Source organism: Aegilops tauschii, chromosome 1 (assembly GCF_002575655.3).
Source record: "Aegilops tauschii subsp. strangulata cultivar AL8/78 chromosome 1, Aet v6.0, whole genome shotgun sequence".
In the NCBI taxonomy this organism is placed as follows: domain Eukaryota; kingdom Viridiplantae; phylum Streptophyta; class Magnoliopsida; order Poales; family Poaceae; genus Aegilops; species Aegilops tauschii.
The window spans coordinates 250,749,057-250,770,874 of record NC_053035.3 but is presented as its reverse complement, the minus strand read 5'-3'; the positions used below and the strand labels follow the sequence as shown (position 1 = coordinate 250,770,874).

The 21,818-nt window shown below is 47.8% G+C and overlaps 3 protein-coding genes across 5 annotated transcripts; 2 read left to right on the top strand and 1 right to left on the bottom strand.

Annotated features, from left to right (window-relative positions):
• The first annotated feature begins 1,354 nt into the window (after positions 1–1,354).
• Positions 1,355–2,946, top strand: LOC109744363 (epoxide hydrolase 1). The gene is made up of 4 exons (XM_020303471.4): positions 1,355–1,564; positions 1,675–1,892; positions 1,993–2,390; positions 2,501–2,946. Exons 1-4 carry the CDS (start codon positions 1,492–1,494, stop codon positions 2,745–2,747), a joined length of 936 nt encoding a protein of 311 aa, XP_020159060.1. The 5' UTR covers positions 1,355–1,491; the 3' UTR covers positions 2,748–2,946.
• A 1,822-nt stretch (positions 2,947–4,768) lies between these two features.
• LOC109744361 (epoxide hydrolase 1) lies at positions 4,769–7,352 on the top strand. 2 transcript variants are annotated; one of them, XM_020303468.4, is made up of 5 exons: positions 4,769–5,069; positions 5,147–5,364; positions 6,152–6,313; positions 6,402–6,637; positions 6,935–7,352. In XM_020303468.4, the coding sequence occupies exons 1-5, from the start codon at positions 4,982–4,984 to the stop codon at positions 7,185–7,187; spliced, it is 957 nt and encodes a 318-aa protein (XP_020159057.1). In that variant the 5' UTR covers positions 4,769–4,981; the 3' UTR covers positions 7,188–7,352. The 2 variants fall into 2 exon arrangements, with proteins under 2 accessions (XP_020159057.1, XP_040258782.1); XM_040402848.2 differs by having other exon boundaries at positions 4,779–5,069; positions 5,147–5,412.
• A 515-nt stretch (positions 7,353–7,867) lies between these two features.
• On the bottom strand, positions 7,868–14,166 carry LOC109744367 (protein STABILIZED1). 2 transcript variants are annotated; one of them, XR_012180851.1, is made up of 3 exons: positions 11,044–14,166; positions 8,213–8,253; positions 7,868–8,126 (listed from the first exon to the last, which is right to left on the bottom strand). XR_012180851.1 is itself a non-coding variant. In XM_073495640.1 (2 exons), exon 1 carries the CDS (start codon positions 13,928–13,930, stop codon positions 11,063–11,065), a length of 2,868 nt encoding a protein of 955 aa, XP_073351741.1. In that variant the 5' UTR covers positions 13,931–14,147; the 3' UTR covers positions 7,868–8,253; positions 11,044–11,062. The 2 variants fall into 2 exon arrangements, 1 of the variants encoding a protein (XP_073351741.1); XM_073495640.1 differs by having other exon boundaries at positions 7,868–8,253; positions 11,044–14,147.
• Between the last annotated feature and the right edge of the window lie 7,652 nt (positions 14,167–21,818).

Below are 21,818 nucleotides of genomic sequence, written 5' to 3'. Positions count from 1 at the left end.
TGCCCACATATTTATAGGTAGAGGGAGCTAGGAGGCTTCAAATGAGGTGTGGTTTTCGCCCACACGATCGTGATCGAACGACCTAGAGCATGGAAGAGAGTTTGGTGGGTTTTGGGCTGGTTTTTTATGCGGGGTTTGTTGGACACTTAAATGGACTTTGCGGATGTCCGGTTAACCGTTGGAGTACCAAACGACCTCCAAATGGAACGAAACTTGACCGGTACTCTCCGGGTGGTATAATAAGGCCACTTGACAAGCCTCGGTCCATTCCGAGAAAGTTTGACACCCGCACACGACAGAAAACAAGAGGGGTGCGCCGAAGGAGATAGAAGCGCCGGATTGCAAAACGGACAACGGGGAAAATGCTCGGATGCATGAGACGAACACGTATGCAAATGCAATGCGCATGATGACATGATATGAAATGCATGACATGAACAAAATGCAAAACGAAAAACAAAACCCGACCACGGAGGGAATATCATAACCAACACATAGCCGAAAATGGCAAGAGTCGGAGTTACAAATATGGCAAGTTACATGCGGGGTGTTACATGTAATGTCCGTCCGTTTGACACTCTGCCTGTTCGCTGTGAGCATTATTAATTTAAAGCCGGACGCTCCTAGCGTCTTCGTTTTAAAAAAAGCCCGCAACTTTGCTCATCCGGCTCTGAGTTCTTATAGTGAGAGTATTTTCAGAGCTCTCACCCGGGTAACAGAAATAGCCTTTGTCTGGTTTTCCATTGGATCCAAAATGAAACTTATCAAGGGTATGCAATTCATGCTGTGCTCTGTATTTGATCTGAATAAAAATTTGGCGCCATTTCTTTTGTTAAAATAAATAAAGTAGCATCGCTAACATGCAAACCGATGAGGCATTTGGAATCCAAGAACAGTTGACAAACATATCAACAGTCGATGGTTGCAAATATTATTAGTAGCACGAGGCTGGCCTGACATCTGGTAAGGCCTTAACTAAAGCCCTCGTGGTTCAGGCCTTGGACTATTTTATCAAGCGCAGGAGCCACGAGTCACTCACACCGTAACTGTCTTTGTTCAGGTAAACAGCACAAACAAACAGACAAACAGTTACCGCGGTGCAGAGTTTTAACTGAATGTTGTTCCGGGTGAGTTAAGAGGTTAAACAGATCTGAGCAGATGCTTGAAATGGCCTTGCAAGACCCTGGTGTAGTGCTGATTCTTATCCACGGAAAAAATAAATCATTGTAGGATTTCAGGGTATCTGCGCTGAGCTATTTCTTGGATTCCAGGAAGCTCTGTGTTTGTCTATAGCTCGGCCTGCAGAAACACCAAGAGTGCATCAAGCCAAAACGGCACGATCAAAGAGACGACAAAGAGAGTGGGGAGCCATCTCGAATCATTCCCCACTACCAAAAGATTTCCCACTGTCCTTTCATTTTAGGAATCAACTTCTCCTCCTGGCTATATAAAGTGAAGCCTCACGCACTAGAGCTCCGGAAGCAAGCAGCAATGGCGCAGCAGATAGAGCACAGCCACCTCCTCGTCCGTGGGCTCAACCTCCACCTTGCTCAAGTAGGCAAAGGTGAGGGCTCGTTTCCCCCTTCTTTTCGCCATAGGCGTCGTGAGCTTCATGGAGCGACGGTTCTTTGTCATGTGTGTGATATGTGGTTCTGTTCATTGTGTTGCTTGCAGATGAGCTTGGGACGGTGGTGTTCTTGCACGGCTTCCCGGAGATATGGTACACGTGGCGCCACCAGATGCTGGCCGTGGCCGCCGCCGGGTACCGCGCCATCGCGCCCGACAGCCGCGGCTACGGGCTCTCCGACCAGCCGCCGGAGGACGTGGAGGCCACCTGGGAGGACCTCGTCGCCGACGTGCTCGCCATTCTCGACGCCCTCTCCATCCAGAAGGTACGTAGTCACGACATCCACTCCAGTGAACAGCTGAGAGACGCACGTAGCCCGCCATGCTCGCTCCGTGGCATGACATGACCATCTTGTGCTCGTCTAGGTGTTCCTGGTGGGCAAGGACTACGGCGCCATGCCGGCGTACGACTTCGCGCTGCGGCACCCGGACCGCACCCGCGGCGTCATGTGCATGGGCATCCCCTTCAGCCCGGGGCCCTTCAACTTCGACACCATGCCGGAGGGCTTCTACATCCTGCGGTGGCGCGAGCCCGACAGGGCGGAGGCCGACTTCGGCCGGCACGACGTCCGGCGCGTGGTGCGCACCATCTACATCCTCTTCTCCCGCAGCGACGTCCCGATCGCGGAGGAAGGGCAGGAGATCATGGACCTCGCCGACCTCTCCACGCCCCTGCCGCCGTGGTTCACCGAGGAGGACCTCGACGCCTACGCCGCGCTCTACGAGAAGTCCGGATTCCGCTACCCTCTCCAGATACCATACAGGTAGGTCAACTGAAGCTTCTTCGTGCCCCCAGCCATGGCCCATGGCCCGATTATATTACAACGAAGAAGAAACTGATTGACGAGCTTATCAACTGCTTCCATGATCGCAGGGCTCTGCACAGGATGACGAAGCACGTGGACCCCAAGTTCCAGGTCCCGGTGTTCATGGTGATGGGGGAGAAGGACTACTGCTTCAAGTTCCCTGGTTTCGAGACCGCCATGAGGAGCGGCGTCATGAAGACCTTCGCGCCGGACCTCAAGATCACCTACATCCCGGAGGGGTGCCACTTCGTGCAGGAGCAGTTCCCGGACCAGATCAACGACCTCCTCCTCGGCTTCCTCAAGGACCATCCCTGATCTATAATCCACCGACGAACGAGAGTGAGCTCGGGGTTCCCAATGAATAAAGCTTCCGCCACCATTGCTCTGCTTGAACCATGTCGCTCTGAATTTTCTTGGTCGTTAAAAATGGATAGTGTAATGTAATCATGTCCGTCTGGTTTTTCAGTTTTTGAATCCGGTAGCTCATCGGTTAAGAAATATTGTATTTCTACAACATACTCTTTTCATTTTTTTTTTTTGCGGATAACATAATCTTTTCATTAACTCAAAATGTTTCATCAAGTCAAAAAAAAAACTCAAAATGTTTCATCAAGTCAAAATGTAACATTATGGAGATACCAACCATAATTGGGTAGCACATAGCCTATGCATAATTAGGATGCATACGGACATCATGAATACGGTCAAAAATGATCACATTAGCACATACAAAAGCAATACAAGAAGCGAAACTAAGCCTAGTAAGGCAAAGGGGGTGGAAGGCTTATCTGAAGACTATCTCATCACCCATGTGGAGTACCTTGAGTACACTCCAAGACTATGTCTGTGGTATTTGGACGTTTGAAGGTTTCTCCAAACGCTCGAGCCCTCCCGAGAACCATGGAATCAAGGAGGGGGAAGTTGAATCTGTGTATTATGGTCAACTTCTCTCTCATCTGGTGAACCAGGTAGTTGGAGGTGGGTTTAGATGACAAGAGGCCCGGGCCAAGCTTTGTGATCTTACAACATCATCTTGGAAATCTAAATCACACTCGCCGCAAAAGAAAAAAAAATCGAAAGTTCTTACCCATCGTGAAAGACATGCTTTGAAATAGCAGAGGTTTTGGTGACTTGTATAAACACCGACACATCGATGATGTGTGTGTGGTCATGGGTTTGACTCTGTTGCGATAATAGAATCGGGTAAACATGACTTTCCTATGCATGTTCTTATTCACTTCTTCGGTGGTTTCGATGTCACCTCACGTTGTTTATCTCCGCATGGCAGGTTCTGTGGGATCTATGGGCGTTGACCCACTGGCTAAATGCCAGGGACAATAGGCTCTGGTAGACGCGCCTGGGCTTGTGAGGACTCTTTTCTCAATCCATGCAAGGAAGTGTAAAGTTTTTCTTGAAATAGATACGGTTTCGCTCAACGACGGGGCTTGTTGCCTTTCATGAGCCAAAAGCGATGGTTATAATATTGCCCCAAATATGGCTCCCTCCATCATGTATTAACTGTTACTCAAATGAATGTATCTAGCACTAAAATATATCTACATACATATGTTTGAGTGATAATTAATATGAGACGGGAAAGTAGTTTTTGTGTAATTTACTAGTACTATATTTATTTCTTGAGTGAATTCCATATTTTACCCCCTAGATATGCATTTGTGACACTAATTACCCGTTTGAGTGGAAATTCGTCGAGAATACCCCTTTTAGAAGCTTTGGACCCTCGTTTTCTTATGCGGGTCCATTAGACAAGGGGTGAGGTGACGCCCGGGGTCCAAAAATATGTGGATGACAATGGCGAATGGAACAGATGTTCAAGAGAAGTCTCGACATGATCGTCAATAATGCCCTCCGATCTTTATGCATTTCTTTTGTGAATCATTGACGCAACATGAAGATCCTATCTAGTAACATATACAAGCAAAATGCAAAACCGGGACAAAACCGTGTTAAAATTCTCTAAAATTTGATATTTCGATAGAAGTTTCACTAAATAGAGTAATATGTGTCACAAATGTACAAGTACATGGTAAAAAATGGAATTCACTCTTATTTCTTTAATACTCCCCTCCGTTCATAAATACTACTCAAATGTCTTAATTTCATTTATAAATCAAGTGTATATAGACATGCTTTAGTATATTTGTTCACTTTGCTCACTCATTTCAGTCTCTATATAATCTATATTGAAATATTCAGAAACATCTTATATTTGTGAAGGGAGAAGCTGATAAAATAAGATTGTTTGCAGAGGAAAAAGCTTACGTTGGTGGGCAAGACGAGCCAACCGGCCGACCAGCACTATCCCGGTCGTCGATAAACTTTGTGGAGGCTATAGTAGTTGGTGGGCAGTACTAGAGACAAAACTGGTGCTCTCTCTTCTTCGGCAGCATCTCCGCCTCTCCGGACTACTGTCGTTGTTACCAACCAGCCGGCAATCTCCATCCACAAGCTCTAAAGAAAGAAACGGGCAATCAGAAAGCCTTCTCTTCCAAGAAGTGACGCGGGAGAGGGGCAGAGCGGCGCAAGCCATGGCCATGGCGGAGCAGCAGCAGCAGATCGAGCACAGCCACCTCGCCATCAGAGGCCTCAACCTCCACGTAGCCCAAGCAGGCACAGGTCAGCGCCCCCTCCCTCCCTCGACCACGCCCGCGGCAGGCCGGCCGATGTGAGTGGTGACCGTTGTTTGCTTGCAGGCGAGCTCGGGACGGTGCTGTTCCTGCACGGCTTCCCGGAGATATGGTACTCGTGGCGCCACCAGATGCTGGCCGTGGCCGCCGCCGGGTACCGCGCCATCGCGCCGGACTGGCGGGGGTATGGCCTCTCCGACCAGCCACCGGAGCCAGAGGCGGCGGTGTACCGCGACCTGGAAGAGGATCTCCTTGCCGTCCTGGATGCACTATCCGTTCCCAAGGTGCCCTCTAGCCCTCGATTGTGGGGAGAATCAATGTCCGCTTCAGGGGTCAGTTCTCGGTTGGGGAATAAGGGGGAATTCTTGGTTGGTGTTGGTCTCTTAAAATCAGCCTGGGGATTCCGGGGGCAGTTCATATATAGAGTTACTAACATGGTAACAGACGGTGTGAGTTCTACTAGTTCAGGGTCCTGTGGGAGAAAAATTCAGATGTAACTAGATATTTGAAGCAGCTGAGATTGATTGCCTAAATATGTAAGAAAATTAATAAACTCATGGAGGCTTTGAACAGGAAATCATGCTAGAGTTGGTGTGCTTACAAACACATAACAATTCAATCATAGGATTCTTCTTCCTCCATCTTATGTGAGAGCTGGGTTGTTCACTTGTTGAGCGATCACTTGAGTCTATTACTGTACTACTATATTTCCAGAATTCATGTTGTACCTATGAAACCAGGTTTATTGTTCTTCTGAAACAAGTATTAACTTTTCATCAACACAATCAGAATTTATTCATACCGTGCTTCAAAGTACTCTCCCGCACTTTTAACAGGCAAATTTGTCACAGTACTGTTGTTTCATTTGTTCATCTGTAGTATCAAATTATTGATTGGTATCAGTCCCGTTGAGTTGATGTATTAGCTGACACTCAATGGGATATAGGCAGCACCGAGAGTCAAAAATGCCCTGACACTGATCATTATTTGAAAATAGGATAATTCCCTCACTAGAAGCAGTGTTATTCTTCAATGTTCTCTTCTGATAACTTCCGTTTTACCTCACATCAGGCTTACCTTGTGGCAAAGGATTTCGGAGCCATGCCAGCTTATGATTTTGCTCTTCGTCACCCCAACCGCACATGCGGTGTTATGTGTTTGGGTATCCCTTTTCTTCACGGTGGCTCCTCCTTCACTGCCATGCCCGAAGGCTTCTATATACTGCGTTGGCGGGTTTTTACCCTAACCTGAAAGTCCCATGTCAAGCACATGACTAGAGAGTTCTTCTCATGATATGATACAAAAAGCTTGCGCTGTGCAGGAACCAGGAAGAGCAGAGGCAGACTTTGGCAGGTATGACGTCAAGCGAGTCGTGCGCACCATCTACATTCTCTTCTCTAGAAGCGAAATCCCGACAGCGAAGGAAGATCAAGAAATCATGGATCTCGCGGACCTGTCGACTCCCCTTCCAGAGTGGTTCACCGAGGAGGATCTTGCAGTCTACACGTCCCTCTATGAGAAATCAGGTTTCGTGTATCCACTGCAGATGCCATACAGGTAAACGCAGCGATTAGTAATTTCCATTCTCTTAAAGGTGCCTAGATTATGAGCGTGATTGGTTTGCTACCAATATTTGGCTAGCCAAATGTTGGTAACTTTATGTGAGATAGGCAAGACAACTAGGTAACCAACCAATTAGTAGCCAATATTTGGCACAATGCCAAACATTGGCATGCCAATTTTTGGCACCAAACCAATTGTGCTCTATGTGCCATTGTGGTGACTCAATAGGTTGTGGTATTAGGCTCATCAAGTATTGACAGATACTTATATGTGTGCTGCAACGCTTGACAGGTCTCTCCATAAGAGGCAACCAATCGAAGACCCAAAATTTGAAGTCCCGGTGTTCGTCGTCATGGGGGAGAAAGACTACGTGATCAAGTTCCCCGGGGTCGAGGCCGTCTTGAAAAATGGCACCATGGAGAAGTTTGCGCCAGATCTGAAGATCACTTACATCCCTGAAGGAAGCCATTTCGTTCAGGAGCAATTTCCGGACAAGGTCAATGAGCTCCTCCTTGGCTTCCTCAAGGACCATCCTGTGGCTTGACACACGGGGTCTAGTCTACTATGCTTGGCCTGCCCTCGGTCTCATAAGAACCCTACTCCGTGCACATTCCGCAGTGTTATGAACATATGATGCGTGCTTCCATTGAAGTGAAGGATATGCTAGTTTCATCAACAATCTTTAATAAATACGTATGTATGTTGGGTCCGTGTTGTATCTAATCCTTTAGAACGCCATAGTGTTCAGTCCTCCTGGGAACCGTGTATTTCGCCAAAAACCTATCTGAATTTCACTTGGAATTCCAAGGAATCGAATCGAAGATCGTCTCTAGCCTCGTATGCCCAAGAGGTGAATCATCCTGGCTATAACTCGTTTCACTGATCTTAGAGTCGCTACCCACGAGAAGTGCATTGCATATTTTTGACCCTTGTTATACGTATATGCAAACTTTTAAGTCCTGAAACTGTACCTATAGGTGACTCCAGGTAGGCTAGTACGGAATCCCATGCAAAACGAGGACTGGGAACAACACTAGTCAGCACACCAGCGGATCAACTGCTTAAGTGGCAGTTTACGTCATTCGTGCGAGTGCGAGCTCCATCAATAGGCAAGCCACCAGCATACAGACAATGAATGTTACATCATTCAGAGCAAGCTATAAGAGTACTAGAAGAAGAATACATTTTTTACCACAAGAGTCAGAGCAAATATAATGCGTCAGGTAACAAACAGATCACTTCATAAATGCATTTCAAACATTAAAATCTTGTAACATACCAGAATACAGAACACAAGCATGTGTTACATTAACTCTTTTAGAGTTACAAAACAAGCCGCTTTCGGCACATGACGACTCCTATCACCAAAAGCCAGCTGAACCCAGTTCCCAGAAATCTTGCAGTGCACATCTGAGATCACCAGCTGCTCGCTTCGTATAAATGAGTATCAACACCGCTTGCTTGGTATAAATGATTTTGGGGTCTACACCAGATATGCGTGATACAATCATCAGTCGGGGGCTTAGGGCATCATGAATAAACTACTCGGAGCATTTATCTGTTTGTTACCTGACGTCATCTATAACTCTTCAGCCCGATATTTGGATGACCTGCATAAGGGAAGCCGTATAAGGTAAGGCAAGATGGCAGCAAAACGCAAGGCAAACAATAGACTTGCAGGAAATACAACCAGCTGTTGAAAGTCGATATTGAGCTACATTTAGATTCTATAGAGTCTGATGGGCATATTATATAGAAATTCCCATCAACAAAAACACTAGGTTTGGCATATAGCAGTCCTTAAATCTGCTTCTGAGGCAGTACTGCAGTTAGAAACTGCAGATGTGTTGTCACATGTGAACCCATCCAGATCATGTTCCATCACAGCAACCAGAAAACATCCGTCCTTTTTAACCAAGGACCAGAAAAAGATATTTCATCTTGAGCAAGTTCAAGCAACAAATTAATGCCCATGCTCACTATTTTGATTTTTTGTTGGAGAAAACACGGGCTCACAAACTACAAGTGTTGTTGGGTGATTAATTATCAGTTCCACACAAATTCGTTGGGGGCAGATCTATGATTCAGTTTTACTGAATTAATCAGCTCCATGATCCAGCGACAGAGCCGCTGCAACCGCATGTAGTCACCAACTCACTGTCGCTGTCCCGTCTGCTGCTCAATCACTCGGCCAGCTCGCCTCCCAGCGGGAAGCAAGATCACAGTTAACCTCCTATATCAGATTTGATTTTTGTAGTAGGTCAAAATTCATACCTGGCAAATCGCCAACAGAAGTATTCCAGGATAATGTATATGTGAACAAATTATGTGCTTCTAAAGTTAATGTCATGTGCTCCCTCCGTTCCAAAATAGATGACCCAACTTTGTACTAACTTTAGTACAAAATTAGTACAAAGTTGGGTCATCTATTTTGGAACAGAGGGAGTAGTGATCTAGGGCAGGCACGATCCAAACAACTACTCCCTCTGTAAATCACTAGTGATCTAAAATGCTTATATTTGTTTACAGAGGTAGTACTAGTTTAGCCTCTGTAAATCACTAGTGATTTAAAATGCTTATATTTGTTTACAGAGGTAGTACTAGTTTAGTCTGCCTGACCAGGCGACGAAAATACGAAATTCCAGGCCCAGGCCAGGAAGAACATTTGCCCAGGCATGCAGCCCAGGGCAGCATCCAAACTAGCCCTAAGTATGCACTTTGCAGAATGACATGCCAATTCAGTACATTGATCAGCATTATTTCAAGTTACTGCAAGGATATATGTTGGAATCAGATTATTTCAAAGGAAACTTTAATTATTGGGTAATCCTGTGTATTCACTACCTACATACAATCCTTGTTGAGTTTCCTACAGATTCATGAGGGTTTCCGAGCGGTCACCATACAGGAACCAAAGCCAGTAGCAACAAAAATGCATCCCAACTATCAGCCTACAGCACTTGCATGATATATGATCAGTTTGACATATATTAGCCATTTATCCCCAATAACATGAACACCATACCACGGATATTAGAAGACTTAGTGAGGCATACATTCATATGTTGAAGCATTATATAGCAGTTACCATGCACACAGATCGAGTAATGTTCTCTTGCTTTTTCAGCAATCCATCAAAATTGCAAGGTTGTGCGTTATTTGCTCAGAAGTTGTCCTGGGGATGCAAGGATACGGGTGAACTGCATATAGAAGTGTACTATTTTTATGCAGAACTGTAATGTTCACAAACTATACTTAACTACACCGGATGATTAAAAATGCTAAATGTTTACCTAGACAACTTTATACTAATCTATACCATATTTTCATGGACCAGGACCAATCAAAACAAAGATAGAGGAATTGTTCATCCTCATGCAACTAGAGCACAATCCTTTCACTGGGAAGTTTATGATGCACTGAGCTTCCCTATCCATACACTTTCGAAAGAAAAGAAAAAACAGATTATTGAACACTGAACAAAAAGACATTGTGAAACAAATTACTTCACCCTCGCTTCTTTCTCATTCAATTTTTGGTGTCCTATTGCATAACAATAATGCTATTTCGTTTGCATTGACTGAAGCTTGGCTGTGAGATGATATATCCCAGAAAGGACAAAAAGTGATGGCTGGACAAATGTTCTGTACCTATAGGACTGATATGGACTCTTTTGTACTACTCCCTCCGTCCGAAAAGGCTTGTCCCTCAAATAGATGTATCTAGCACCAAGTTAGTGCTAGATACATCCATTTGAGAAACAAGCTTGGGACAAGCTTTTTCGGACGGAGTGAGTACTAGATAAAATTATGCATTATGTATCATTTATTGGAATGCTAACTCTGAGTAAGAAGATTGCGATATGATAGTTGCCAGTACATCTATGACCAATATTTAGGATGAAAAAGAGTGCTACAGACAGATCATGGTAGCATGTGACTATGCGAGGCATACATCTTAAAACATACTACCCTCTAACTTTATACTGAAGTATAAAGTTAGTACAAAGTTAAGTCACTTATTTTGGGACGGAGGGAGTATCATCTTAACAGTTTAACTGTGCAACAAAGCACACTAACATCTTATGGGGTAATACAGCAGTACACCACGCATGAAGTAAACAACAGAAGAAAAAAAAGGATCCACCAAGCGGACAGCCAACAAAGAGACGCCACAAAGAAAACGGCACAACAAGGTGCGTTCTACTTCTAGTTAAGAGGTATGCATACTTGCAACTCAAACCTTATAAAGTGCTAAAAATATATTTCATCTCAAGTACAATTTATAGCTGAATAATAGTGAATAGACACACAATAAGAAGTAGCTACATTATGCATCAGATCCTTCAGAGCATGAGAATACATTGAGGCAAATTTATATTTATTTGAACAGAAAAATACCTTAACGAAACAGTAAGGACTAAGGTTCTGCAGCATTGGGATTTTCTTCTGCACCAAGAGCCAGAACGACTTTCCTCAGGATGGCATCAACTGGCTGATGTGAGTTCTCAACAGCCTTGCTTATAGCTTGCCATCTCTCGCCATGTTTTGGTTCAGCTGCAATGCATCGTTTCAGAACATCCCTTTGTGTGTCCGCATTTCCGTGCTGGAGTTCAAATTTGTAGTACAATGCCCAAAAATCCCCAATGTCAGGAGCAAGAGTAACAGCTCTGTTCAACCAACTCCTTGCTTTATCAACCTTCCTGTCATGCCAGAAAAGTTTGGCGACAGCTGCAATGACATGTGGATCATGATCACATCGCTTTATAGCATCTGAGCTCTTTGATTTGCGTTGGGGACGTGGCACCATCTCAATAGCTGCAGCCCACAAAATGCCACTTGTTGGACACTCTTGTAATGCCTTGGCTAGTAGAGAATCAGCTTCCTTTTTGTTCCCGTGCCTCAATTCAGCTCGAATTGCTGCAAGCCATAGTTCAGGTGTAGCTGGATTCTTTTTCCTTGCCATGGTGAGGAAAGCGCGCGACTTACTCAAGCCGTTTATCCTCTCCTCTAGACTAGCTAGCGAGAGCCAAAGATGGATGCAACCAGGGCAGTGTTTGAGTCCATTCTCATAAACCTCCTTTGCCTTCCCTACATGGCCAATCCGGTCTTCCATCTGTCCAAGCATTAACCACAATTTGAAAAATGAGGGGAATAACTTCAGACCTTCCTCCAACAGCCTCCTTTCCTCATTCACATTTCCTAATTCCCTCTCAACAATTGAAGATTTCATCCAAACCCTCTCGGTGCCTCCTCTTTCCCTGGCCTTGGTCAAAAGCATTCTTGCTCTCTCCGGTTCATTGTTCTCGAACTCTAACTTGAATGCAGCTAACCAGATCTCCTCTGAAATAGGGATAGCAGCATAAGCTTCCTGAAGGATGGCCCGAGCTGCAGGGACATCACCAGCCAGCCATTTCTCCTTTGCACCCATAAGCCATAACACTTCAGCTTTTGGATTGTACGTGACAGCCTTTCTGAGAATGGCTTCAAGAGATTCTCTTGTCCCATGGCTCTTCTCAAGCTGCGCCGCTTTAAGCCATATACTCTTTTTGGCAACAAACACACTAAGAGCATGTGCATAGATGGCCCGAGCTGTCTCAATTGAACCACGTTTCTTGCATTCCTCAGCATCAGCAACCCATGTTCGCTTCCGGTCCTCATCATCAACCCCAACTCCAATAGTGCTCTTGACAATAGCCTGGCAAGTAAGCACAGATCCAGCACGCTCTGCAGCTTCGGCTTCCTTTAGCCACGCCTCCCTATCAATATCTAACCCTTCTCTCTGCAAAGATCTTATACCTCTCTCAATCACCTTGCTTACGGATTGGGTGTTCCCATTAGCCTCCTCCAGCTTTGCAGCTGTAATCCATATGGCAGGTTCCTTGTTGAGCTTCTCCCTGGCCTTGTTAAGTACCTTCTTTGCCTGGTCATATGTCTCGAGCCTTGCTAGGGCAAGCCACAGCTCAACATGAAGTGGGCAGCACTCCACAGCCCTGTGAAGCAACATCCGTGCATCCTCCTCGTTCGCCAGCTCCACAACAGCCTTCCACAGCCTAACTGAATCAGGAATGTGCTCCAATCCCTTCCTTAAAACCCTGCTCTTGTTCAAATCACTAGTCTCTAGTTTTGCAGCCTGCAGCCACAGCTTCACAGAGTTGGGAATTGCCTTCACACCCCTGGCAATTACTGCCTTTGACTCGTCTGGGCTAGCCAACCGGCATGCCTCGAACCAAACATCCTCGTTCTTGGGGCACTCCTCACAGCCCCTCTGAATGAGCTGCCGAGCAGACTGGAGCTTGCCAGCAACCTCTTCAAGCCTAGCAGCAGCAATCCAACCTGGAGGATGCTTTGGGTTTGTCTGCGTCACGGACCTGAGCAGCAGTCTTGCCTTCTTAATGTCAGAGATCTCAGCGTCGCTAGTAATTTTCATGCTTTTCAAGTCTGTAAGGTATCCCTTTGGATCAACAACAGTAAGCCCAGAAACTGAATCCGATAACCTGTCCAACTTCAGCGAAAGCACGGTACCACGACCCTCACCCACTGCAGTCAGGTCGGTAACCGGAGTTTGCGCCCACGGTGTCTCGGTGCCACCGGCCGCACGGCTCTTGGGGTCCAGCGCTGTGACATGCTCCTGCTCCTGCCGGGCCTTCTCAAGCAGAGTGTCCGGCACCGGGACAAAGCTCTCGAAACGCTTCTTCTTGTTGCGAGCCGAGTAGTCCCCAATTTCAGGTATGCTTTCCCACTCCTGCACTGACACATCTGCCAGTTTCCTCTTGAGATCAGCAAACTGCTCGGTGATCTTGGGGTTGGACGCACGGTACTTCTCAATCTCCTGCTTGAGGCGCGCCTCGCGCCGATCCTTGCGGCGCAGGTCCATCCTCTGGTCGATGCTCTCCCAGACGGCATCAGCCTCGCGGTCATCATCGTCGTAGTCGGCGTTGGAGAAGAGGCCGGCGTCGTTGCCCTCGAACTCGTCGAACTTCTGGTTCTCGTCGTATCCCTTCTCCTCGTCGCCGCCTTCATCACCGCCTTCGTCCTCGCCGGGGGGCTTCCCGCGGCCGCGCCCGACAGCGGGGGGAGCAGCCGCGGCGGCGGAGCGATCTGGGAGGTCCGGAGCAGCGCGGGCCGGCCCGATATCGGAACGGGTGGTGAAGCCGGTGGCGCCACGGCCGAGACCCGCGACGTAGTTGGGGGGCGGCTTGGAGTTGAGGAAGTCGTAGCGCACGGGGCGAGCGGGCGCCGCCGCCGGGGGAGGGGGCGGCGGCGGGGTCGGTGCGGGGCCGCTCATGTCGCCGACGAGAGGGGGGGGGGGGGGGGGGGTGGTGGAGGAGGAGGAGGGAGAAGGACGGGGCGATCTGGGGGGGAGGGGAGGGGAGGAGCGGCGGCGGCGGAGCAGATGGGTTTGGGTCGGGGAAGATTTCTCCTTTTAGAACAGGGTCAGCCGGTCAGGGAAGATGGGAGGCGTAACCGGCCTTTGCCGTAGCTAGCTCGAGGTCTCGGACCCCTTTTGGTGTGTTTTGGTTCAAGTCGGTCATGAGAGGCGGTGCCTTCTTTTTTTCCCTCGCAATATGCAAGTCGAATGAAAGATATGCATTCCGTCCGCCATATTAGAGCATCTCCACCAGTTGGTCCCTCAGGACGCATAAAAATTGCCTTTTGGGGGTGAGCCGGCGACACAATCGGCGCTGGGGCGGTTTTGCGCCCAGTCGTCGCCCCAGGTTGCCCCCAGGCATCGATATTGGCCTACTTTTCAGCCCCCTTTCGGCGTATGAAGGGCCCATATGGGCGAGAATAGGCCAATATTCGACGTGGTACGCCGTGGCTCGGCGTTCAATTATCAACATAAACATTTTTTTATCACATATTTCATCACCGAAAAATCAAATACTTCAACAAAATAGTACAACAGCAAATAGTTCAATACAAATTATATAGTTCAACAAATAAAAACTCATATTTCATCACACATCGCGCCCGGCGTCGCCCTTGAGCCTCCATAGGTGCTCCACCAGATCATGATGCAGCTGTTGATGCACCTGTGGGTCTCGGATCTCCTGCCGCATACTGAGGTAGGCAGTCCAGGTTGCCGGTAGCTGGTGATCAACTTCGGCTAGAGGACCCTGCCTGTAGTATGGTTCAGTGTCAAACACTGGGTCTTCTTGCTCGCTCTTGATGATCATGTTGTGCAAGATGACACAACAAGTCATGATCTCCCACATTTGATCTTTCGACCAGGTCTGAGCAGGGTACCGGACAACAGCAAATCAAGATTGGAGCACACCAAATGCTCGCTCGACATCCTTCCGGCAAGCCTCCTGCACCTTGGCAAAGTGGGACTTTTTGCCTCCTGGCACAGCGTTTGAGATAGTCTTCACAAATGTAGACCATCTCGGATAGATGCCATCAGCTAGGTAGTACCCCTTGTTGTAGTGCCGCCCATTGATCTCGAAGTTCACCGGAGGAGAATGACCTTCAACAAGCTTGGCAAAGACAGGAGAGCACTGCAGCACGTTATGTCATTGTGAGTTCCTGGCATACCAAAGAAGGAGTGCCAAATCCAGAGGTCCTGTGTGGCCACCGCCTCAAGTACCACACTGCAACCGCCTTTGGCGCCTTTGTACATCCCCTGCCAAGCAAATGGGCAATTCTTCCATTTCCAATGCATGCAGTCGATGCTTCCAAGCATCCCAGGAAATCCTCTGGCTGCATTCTGTGCTAGGATCCGAGCAGTGTCTTCCGCATTGGGTGTTCTCAAGTATTGCGGTCCAAACACTACCACCACTGCCCGACAGAACTTGTAGAAACACTCTATGCTGGTGGACTCGGCCATGCACCCATAGTCGTCGAGTGAATCACTGTTGTGCACTTCTGGATCGAGGTGAATCCAAGTTTGCCGATGCAATCCATCTTGCACTTGAAGTAGTTGTCGAACTCCCGAATGGAATTCACAATCCTGAGGAAGAGCTTTCGGCTCATCCGATAACGGCGCCGAAATGTTTTGTCGCCGTGAAGTGGAGCATCGGCGAAGTAGTGGGAGTAGAGCATGCAGTACCCTTCGAGACGATGCCGGTTCTTTGCTTTCACCCGCCCCGGCGCCGAGCCACCTCGCCGCGGCATTGCTCGCCAGCAGCTGGGCGAGGGCGGCGAGCACCATGAGATGCTCTTCTTCCTGGACGTCGGCCTCGGCTTCCTCCTCCAGCAGCGCGGCGAGCGCTTCCTCGTCATCCGAGTCCATCGCCGAGGCAGGAAAATCGCCGAACACCTTGCGCCCAGTGGGCGTGCACCCACCGCTAAACTGCCCCTCCGCGGCCGGAAACGGCGGCCGGAAACGCCCAGCTGCTGTTGGAGGGGCTGCCGCGGCGAACCTCTGCTATTTTTTCGGCGGGGAATGGCTATCTAGCGGTGAAGGGCGGCGGGCGGCGCCGGGATATAGCTAGTGGCGGCCGAGGGCGCGGGGGGTGGGAGGCGAGTCGGGGAAGAAAATCTTGACTTTTCACCTGACGGTGTGGGCCAGCCACGCTTTTCCCTTGCGCCGGAGCCCTCGATCGCCCCTAGTGCGTTGGGTTCGGCTTGCGGCCGTCGGGCGAAAAAAAGGGCCGAACCGGCGCTTTTCGTCGTCCTGGGGGTGCGACTGGGGCGTTTTTTTGGCGCCGGTGGCGAAAAAGTGGCCTAGGGGGGCTGTTGGGGGCGCGGCTGGAGATGCTCTTAGTTGATGTTGGTCTAATACAAAATTGTTGTACTAGACATGTCTCATTTAATCTGAGGAAGAAGCTTTTTCTTGCGGGATTTTCGTTCTACGGTTTTGAGTCGTCTTCTATCTTGAGCCTTCTTCCTCCTTTGAGCCGCCCACCTACATCGACCGATCGGAGTGCAATCGTTCGTCGCCGTGGTCGGCCGTGCTCCTCCGCCGCCACACCCTCATCCATCTCGCCGTCGTGTTGCAGTCACCCCCAAACCATCCCTCTAAACCTCCATGGACGATCAGTTTTTTTTTTGGCAAGACACTACACCCCCACCCACACCTATTAACCCACTTCCTCGCCTTCAACTATGAAGTTATTGCTCATTGTCACCCATGGCATTGTCCTCATCTTCAGCGAGGTCCTGGCTCAGCCTCGCCGACACCGGCTTTGGCTTCGGCCTTGGCCGCCCTTGTGTTCTCCCTAGAATCGACTTGCACAAATTTGAAATCCAGACGACTTACCAATAGCTCATGCGTTTTTTTTTGTTTATAGACGGTGGTGTGTGACTAACATGTGAATTTTTTTAACCGTACTCCCGTAGGCAAAAGATGAGAGAAATTTACGGTCATCCTTGAGGAAAATTGTGCTTGCCTGCAAAGCTCAACACTTGGGGCCAACAATTTCCTAGATTAGAGGTAGCAAACTTTTTTCTTGCACTGTTGTAGGGGAGTTCTTGTTGCAGTCATAAGTCCTACTCTATTATTTTACTTCCATGTTATCTATCTTGCTTGCTTACTTTTTATTTGTACTTTACTTTCATGCTTTTCCAAATCATGTCTACTTATGCCCAAAGTACCAAAATTTATTACTTTTTAAGTACTAATATTGATGATCTCATTACTACACATATTGCCACCAACTACTAATGTTGAATCTTATGAAATCAACCCTTCTTTATTGAATTTAGGGATGAAACAACAATTCGCTAGTTCCTATAAGGGATTTCTATTTCGGCGTCACTCCTTCCTTAGTTGTGCTCAGTTTTGCCCATGGCATCTAACTTTCCTCACTTTTGCCCTCCACTACGCGCTCCATTCTCACAAAAGGCCAAACGGAGCCTTACCATGTGGTCAAAGTAGTTGACCGTTACCTGCTCAGTAACTGACGTGTGGGGTCGGAGATCTTTGGACAAGTGGATTGTGTATGTCAGGTGAACCGTGGCCGTGGCCGCTTATGACGAGTGGGACCTGAGCTGGGTGAGCTATCGCTTTCTTTTGCCTAAAATAGCCCAAGCAGCCGCATCACCCACCTAGCCCCCTCCGCCGCCATGCCCCTAGCAGCCCCGCCGCCCACTCTGACAGTCCGCCTGAGCCCCGATGGCACAGCGAAGTGGTGCTACCGGGCAGCCCTTCCTCCCATACATAGGAACCATTGGAGATCGTTGGTTGACCGGTATGTTTCTAATCGAAACCCTAGCAATTAGGATTCATTTATAAGTCGATTGAATGGGCGATTGACCGATTGAACTATTGCGCGTTGAGTTGCTCCAGTTTACAATCAGTGTCGACATCTAGTTAGGATTGGATTCGTGCCGGTGGTACTAGTGGCGGCTAACCCTAGAAATTAGGTTTTGTTGATAGGAGGCCATTTTAGATTGTTTTGTGGTGATTTTGATTCGAATAATCGAGTTTGTTTTTAATTATTTGATTTGCAAATTTGGTATTTGATGGCTAGCAGGTCTGAGCTGGAAGAGGGCGATGGATTTGTTTTGCGGCGGGGATGAGATCTTGCTGGCCAAGTGCAAGGAGCAATTCTCCTGGTTTCTGAGCGCGAAATCTCTCATGATGCACTCGATGTGCCTGACGTTGGAAGTAACAAGGCACGAGCAGGAGTGGATACTACCTAAAGGCAAGGGGCAGTCCCAATTGGGATTCTATAGGATCAAAAGTATGTCTAGAGAGGGGTGATTAGACTACTTGACCAAATAAAACTTTATCATTTTCCTAATTTTAGTTGTAGGCAAGTTTAGCAATTCTACCAAGTCAAGTACACCCTGCACATGCAAGTCTAAGTGTTGTGCAGCAGAAAGTAAAGACTTTGCATATAAACATTAACGAGGGATTGGAGATTTCAAACGCAATGAAGACACAATGATTTTTTGGGTGGTTTCGATAGGTGGTGCTATCATACGTCCACGTGATGGAGACTTCAACCCATAGAGGGTAACGACTAACGATTGCGAGAGTCCACGGAGGGCTCCGCCCATGAAGGGTCCACGAAGAAGCAACCTTGTCTATTTCATCATGGCTTACGCCCACGAAGGACTAGCACTCGGGTAGATCTTCATGAAGTAGGCGATCTCCTTGCCCTTGCAAAATCCTTGGTTCAACTCCACAATCTTGGAGGCCCTGAAAGTGCAACTAATCCCCGGGTGGTTTTGGTAATTCATAACAACATATAGCTCATTGAACTAATATCCATTCAAGTTTAATATTTCAGAAAGTTCAATGAATGGCATGGCATGGACTACACATGTGGACCCCTCAAAATGCTAAGGACACATATTGGCAAAAGCTCAAGACTCTTCATTTATATTTTTTGTGAAATGTCGGGGATATACCCCGCGGTGTAAACCGGCCTGATGTATGACCCGGCTGGAGCTTGGTGACTCACTGGTGACCCGCCCGGAGCTTGGAGAATCATTGGTGACCCGCCCGGACCTCGCGACTCATGGATGACCCGCCCGAGGCTTTGCAGTTCATTAGTGACCCGGCAGGCGGGGAAGACAGACAACAAGACCCAACGGCCCATAAGGCGGTTCATGGGAAGGCCGACTCACATGATGGTGGGCCGGCTTAAGACATAAGGAGTATTCCCTACAAAGGAAGTAAGACTAGGATTCGACTTGTAATAGAATAGTCCTAATTCTACTAGGACTCCACATGTAACCCGCCCCTCCAACTTATATAAGGAGGGGCGGGGCACCCCAAGAGGGACAAGTCAAGTTAAGACAGAAGTCAATAGCTCCCGAGAGAGAGGTAGCCAAAGAGCACCCTTGTAATCGTGATCACCATGATCAATATCAATGAAGCAGGATGTAAGCTTTTACCTCCACCGTGAGGGGCCGAACCTGGGTAAAAAAAACCCGCGTCTCTCGTCCCACTCAACCCCTCTCAAGCTACCACATAGATGCGTTTGGCCTCACACTACAAAAAAAATACACTTCCGTGATGATACGTGTTTGTCACAGTAGGTCGCATTTTTTGTCATGCATGTACATCCATGACGATTTTATGACAGAATCAAGATAGTCATACATGTGCTGCCGTAGAAGTGTTCCATGACATTACCAAAATTATCATCACGGAAGTGTCCACTTCCATGACGATAAATCGCGCGTCACAGAAGTGCTTTCGTCAAGGGTGACCGACACGTGGCATCCACCGTAACGGAACGCCGTTAAGCTATCGGGTCGGGTTTTGGATTCGATAACCCGTTAACAGCCCCGACCAATGGGAAATTTCCACGTGTAAAATTCTTATTGGCCAGACGAAACACGTGTCAGCTCGTCAGTGGGTCAGATAGGCGCCTATGATATGTCGACACGTGCCACGGCCCACCACTGGCCCATTTATCTTACAAAGCCGGCCCGTTTGACTTGGTCAAAAGTTAACGGGCTGGCCCATGAAAAGCCTGTTAACGGTCTCTTCGCAAATAGCCCATTTTACGGCCCGTTAACTCACGACCCATTAGGCCCTAAAGGAAATGGGCCCAACAACGTCATGTGGGCCGTCGAATATAACACCAGCCCATTTCACTTTGGTCCCATGTATGGCCCACGACGTCTTTCGACCCATATGAGGCCTTCGTATCTTTCGGCCCTTTACAGGACCACGGTGACTCTAGCCCATAATGAACAGTAATTTTCTTTATACCCGTTAACGGCCCGTGATTTACATGGGCCGTTTCCAGCCCGTGTTAGCTTTCGGCCTATTGACGACCCATACGTTCTTGGGCTCCTTTTCGGCCCTCGATTACTTCCGGCCCGTTACTGTCCTGTTCTCCTAATGGGCCAAATTCGGCCCATGGCAAGAGTCGGCCCGTTACTGGCCTGTTCCCCTAATGGGCCAAATTCGGCCCATGGCAAGAGTCGGCCCGTTACTGGCCTGTTACCCTAATGGGCCAAATTCGGCCCATGGCAAGAGTCGGCCCGTTTCTGGCCTGTTAACCCGTTGCGCCGTTTCCAGCCCGTCCTATATTCTGGCCCATTAACGACCCGTTATGCCTGTGACAGAATTAAGCCTTTGCTGTCCTACGGCCTGTTACGGCTTGTTACCGTGCTGGGCCGATACCAATTACGCCCGATTACGGCCCATGTAGACCCATTTATCCGACGACCCGAGGCCCACCGATTACAGGCCCATTTATCGACGGCCCGTAGGAGACCCATGGATCCTACGGCCCGTATATGGCCCATGGTAGTTGCGGCCACTAGCAAACCAGGGAAAAAGAAGACTAGGAAATAAATAAGGCCGAAACTAACTCTAGGCTATTAAGGCGATTGCACAGATTACATCCACTCGGCATCAAAGATCGCCACCAGTGCAAATATAGGGAACACCCTACACTATACAAAAATGGCTTGCTGTTTTCTTCAGCCGGTGGCTGCACGTTAAGAATAAATTTTGTATCACCAAAACAAATTACAACTATATAACAAAAGGAAGGTTGGCATAAAACTTAACAGTCTAGCAGATAAATGCACCACCAGAAGTTCAGAAGCTCAGTTCATTTGACCTGACTGTTACGTTTTCATGCTGTATTGTCCGATGGAGCACCATAACCCTCGCCTTCATTTCCCCTAGGCTCCTGAACAACATAGCAAATGTCTGATAGTCTGGTTTCAAAACCATGCATATCTTGACGACATTGAGCAATGTTTCTCCTTGTTTCACAAACGGTCTCTGTTAGGGAATGGACTTGTATCTGGAGCGCAGATACAACATTGCTTTGAGCTTGCATATCTTGATCATGAGGCAGTTTGGACGATATTGCCTTAACAACCAACCCAGTATTACGCAGGAACGTGCTTTTGGCACTGTTAGTGGACAGGTACCGACCCACTGCAGCAAGAGCTGACATTGCGGTTATAGTTGCCTCGCCACCTTCAGAAGGTGGCGGTTCCACCATTTTTTCCATAGCTTGCTGAAAAGTTGAGGTTTTACATTAGTAGTACCAGAACAGAAGATATTAAGGAGGCAGCAAAACCAAACAAAATAGCTTTGGTCTATATACAGAACTTATTCTGGTGAACCCATGTAAAATATTAGTTGTATTTTATTGCAAAGTACATAATAAAACCAGGTTCCAAACATATGACCATGTACCATCGCTAATGTATTGTCTATTTCTTCACATTGTATTGAGGGCTAAGGATAAAGAGACGAAGTTTATAATACGGTAAGCATAGTATGACATCATTCATATCACAAA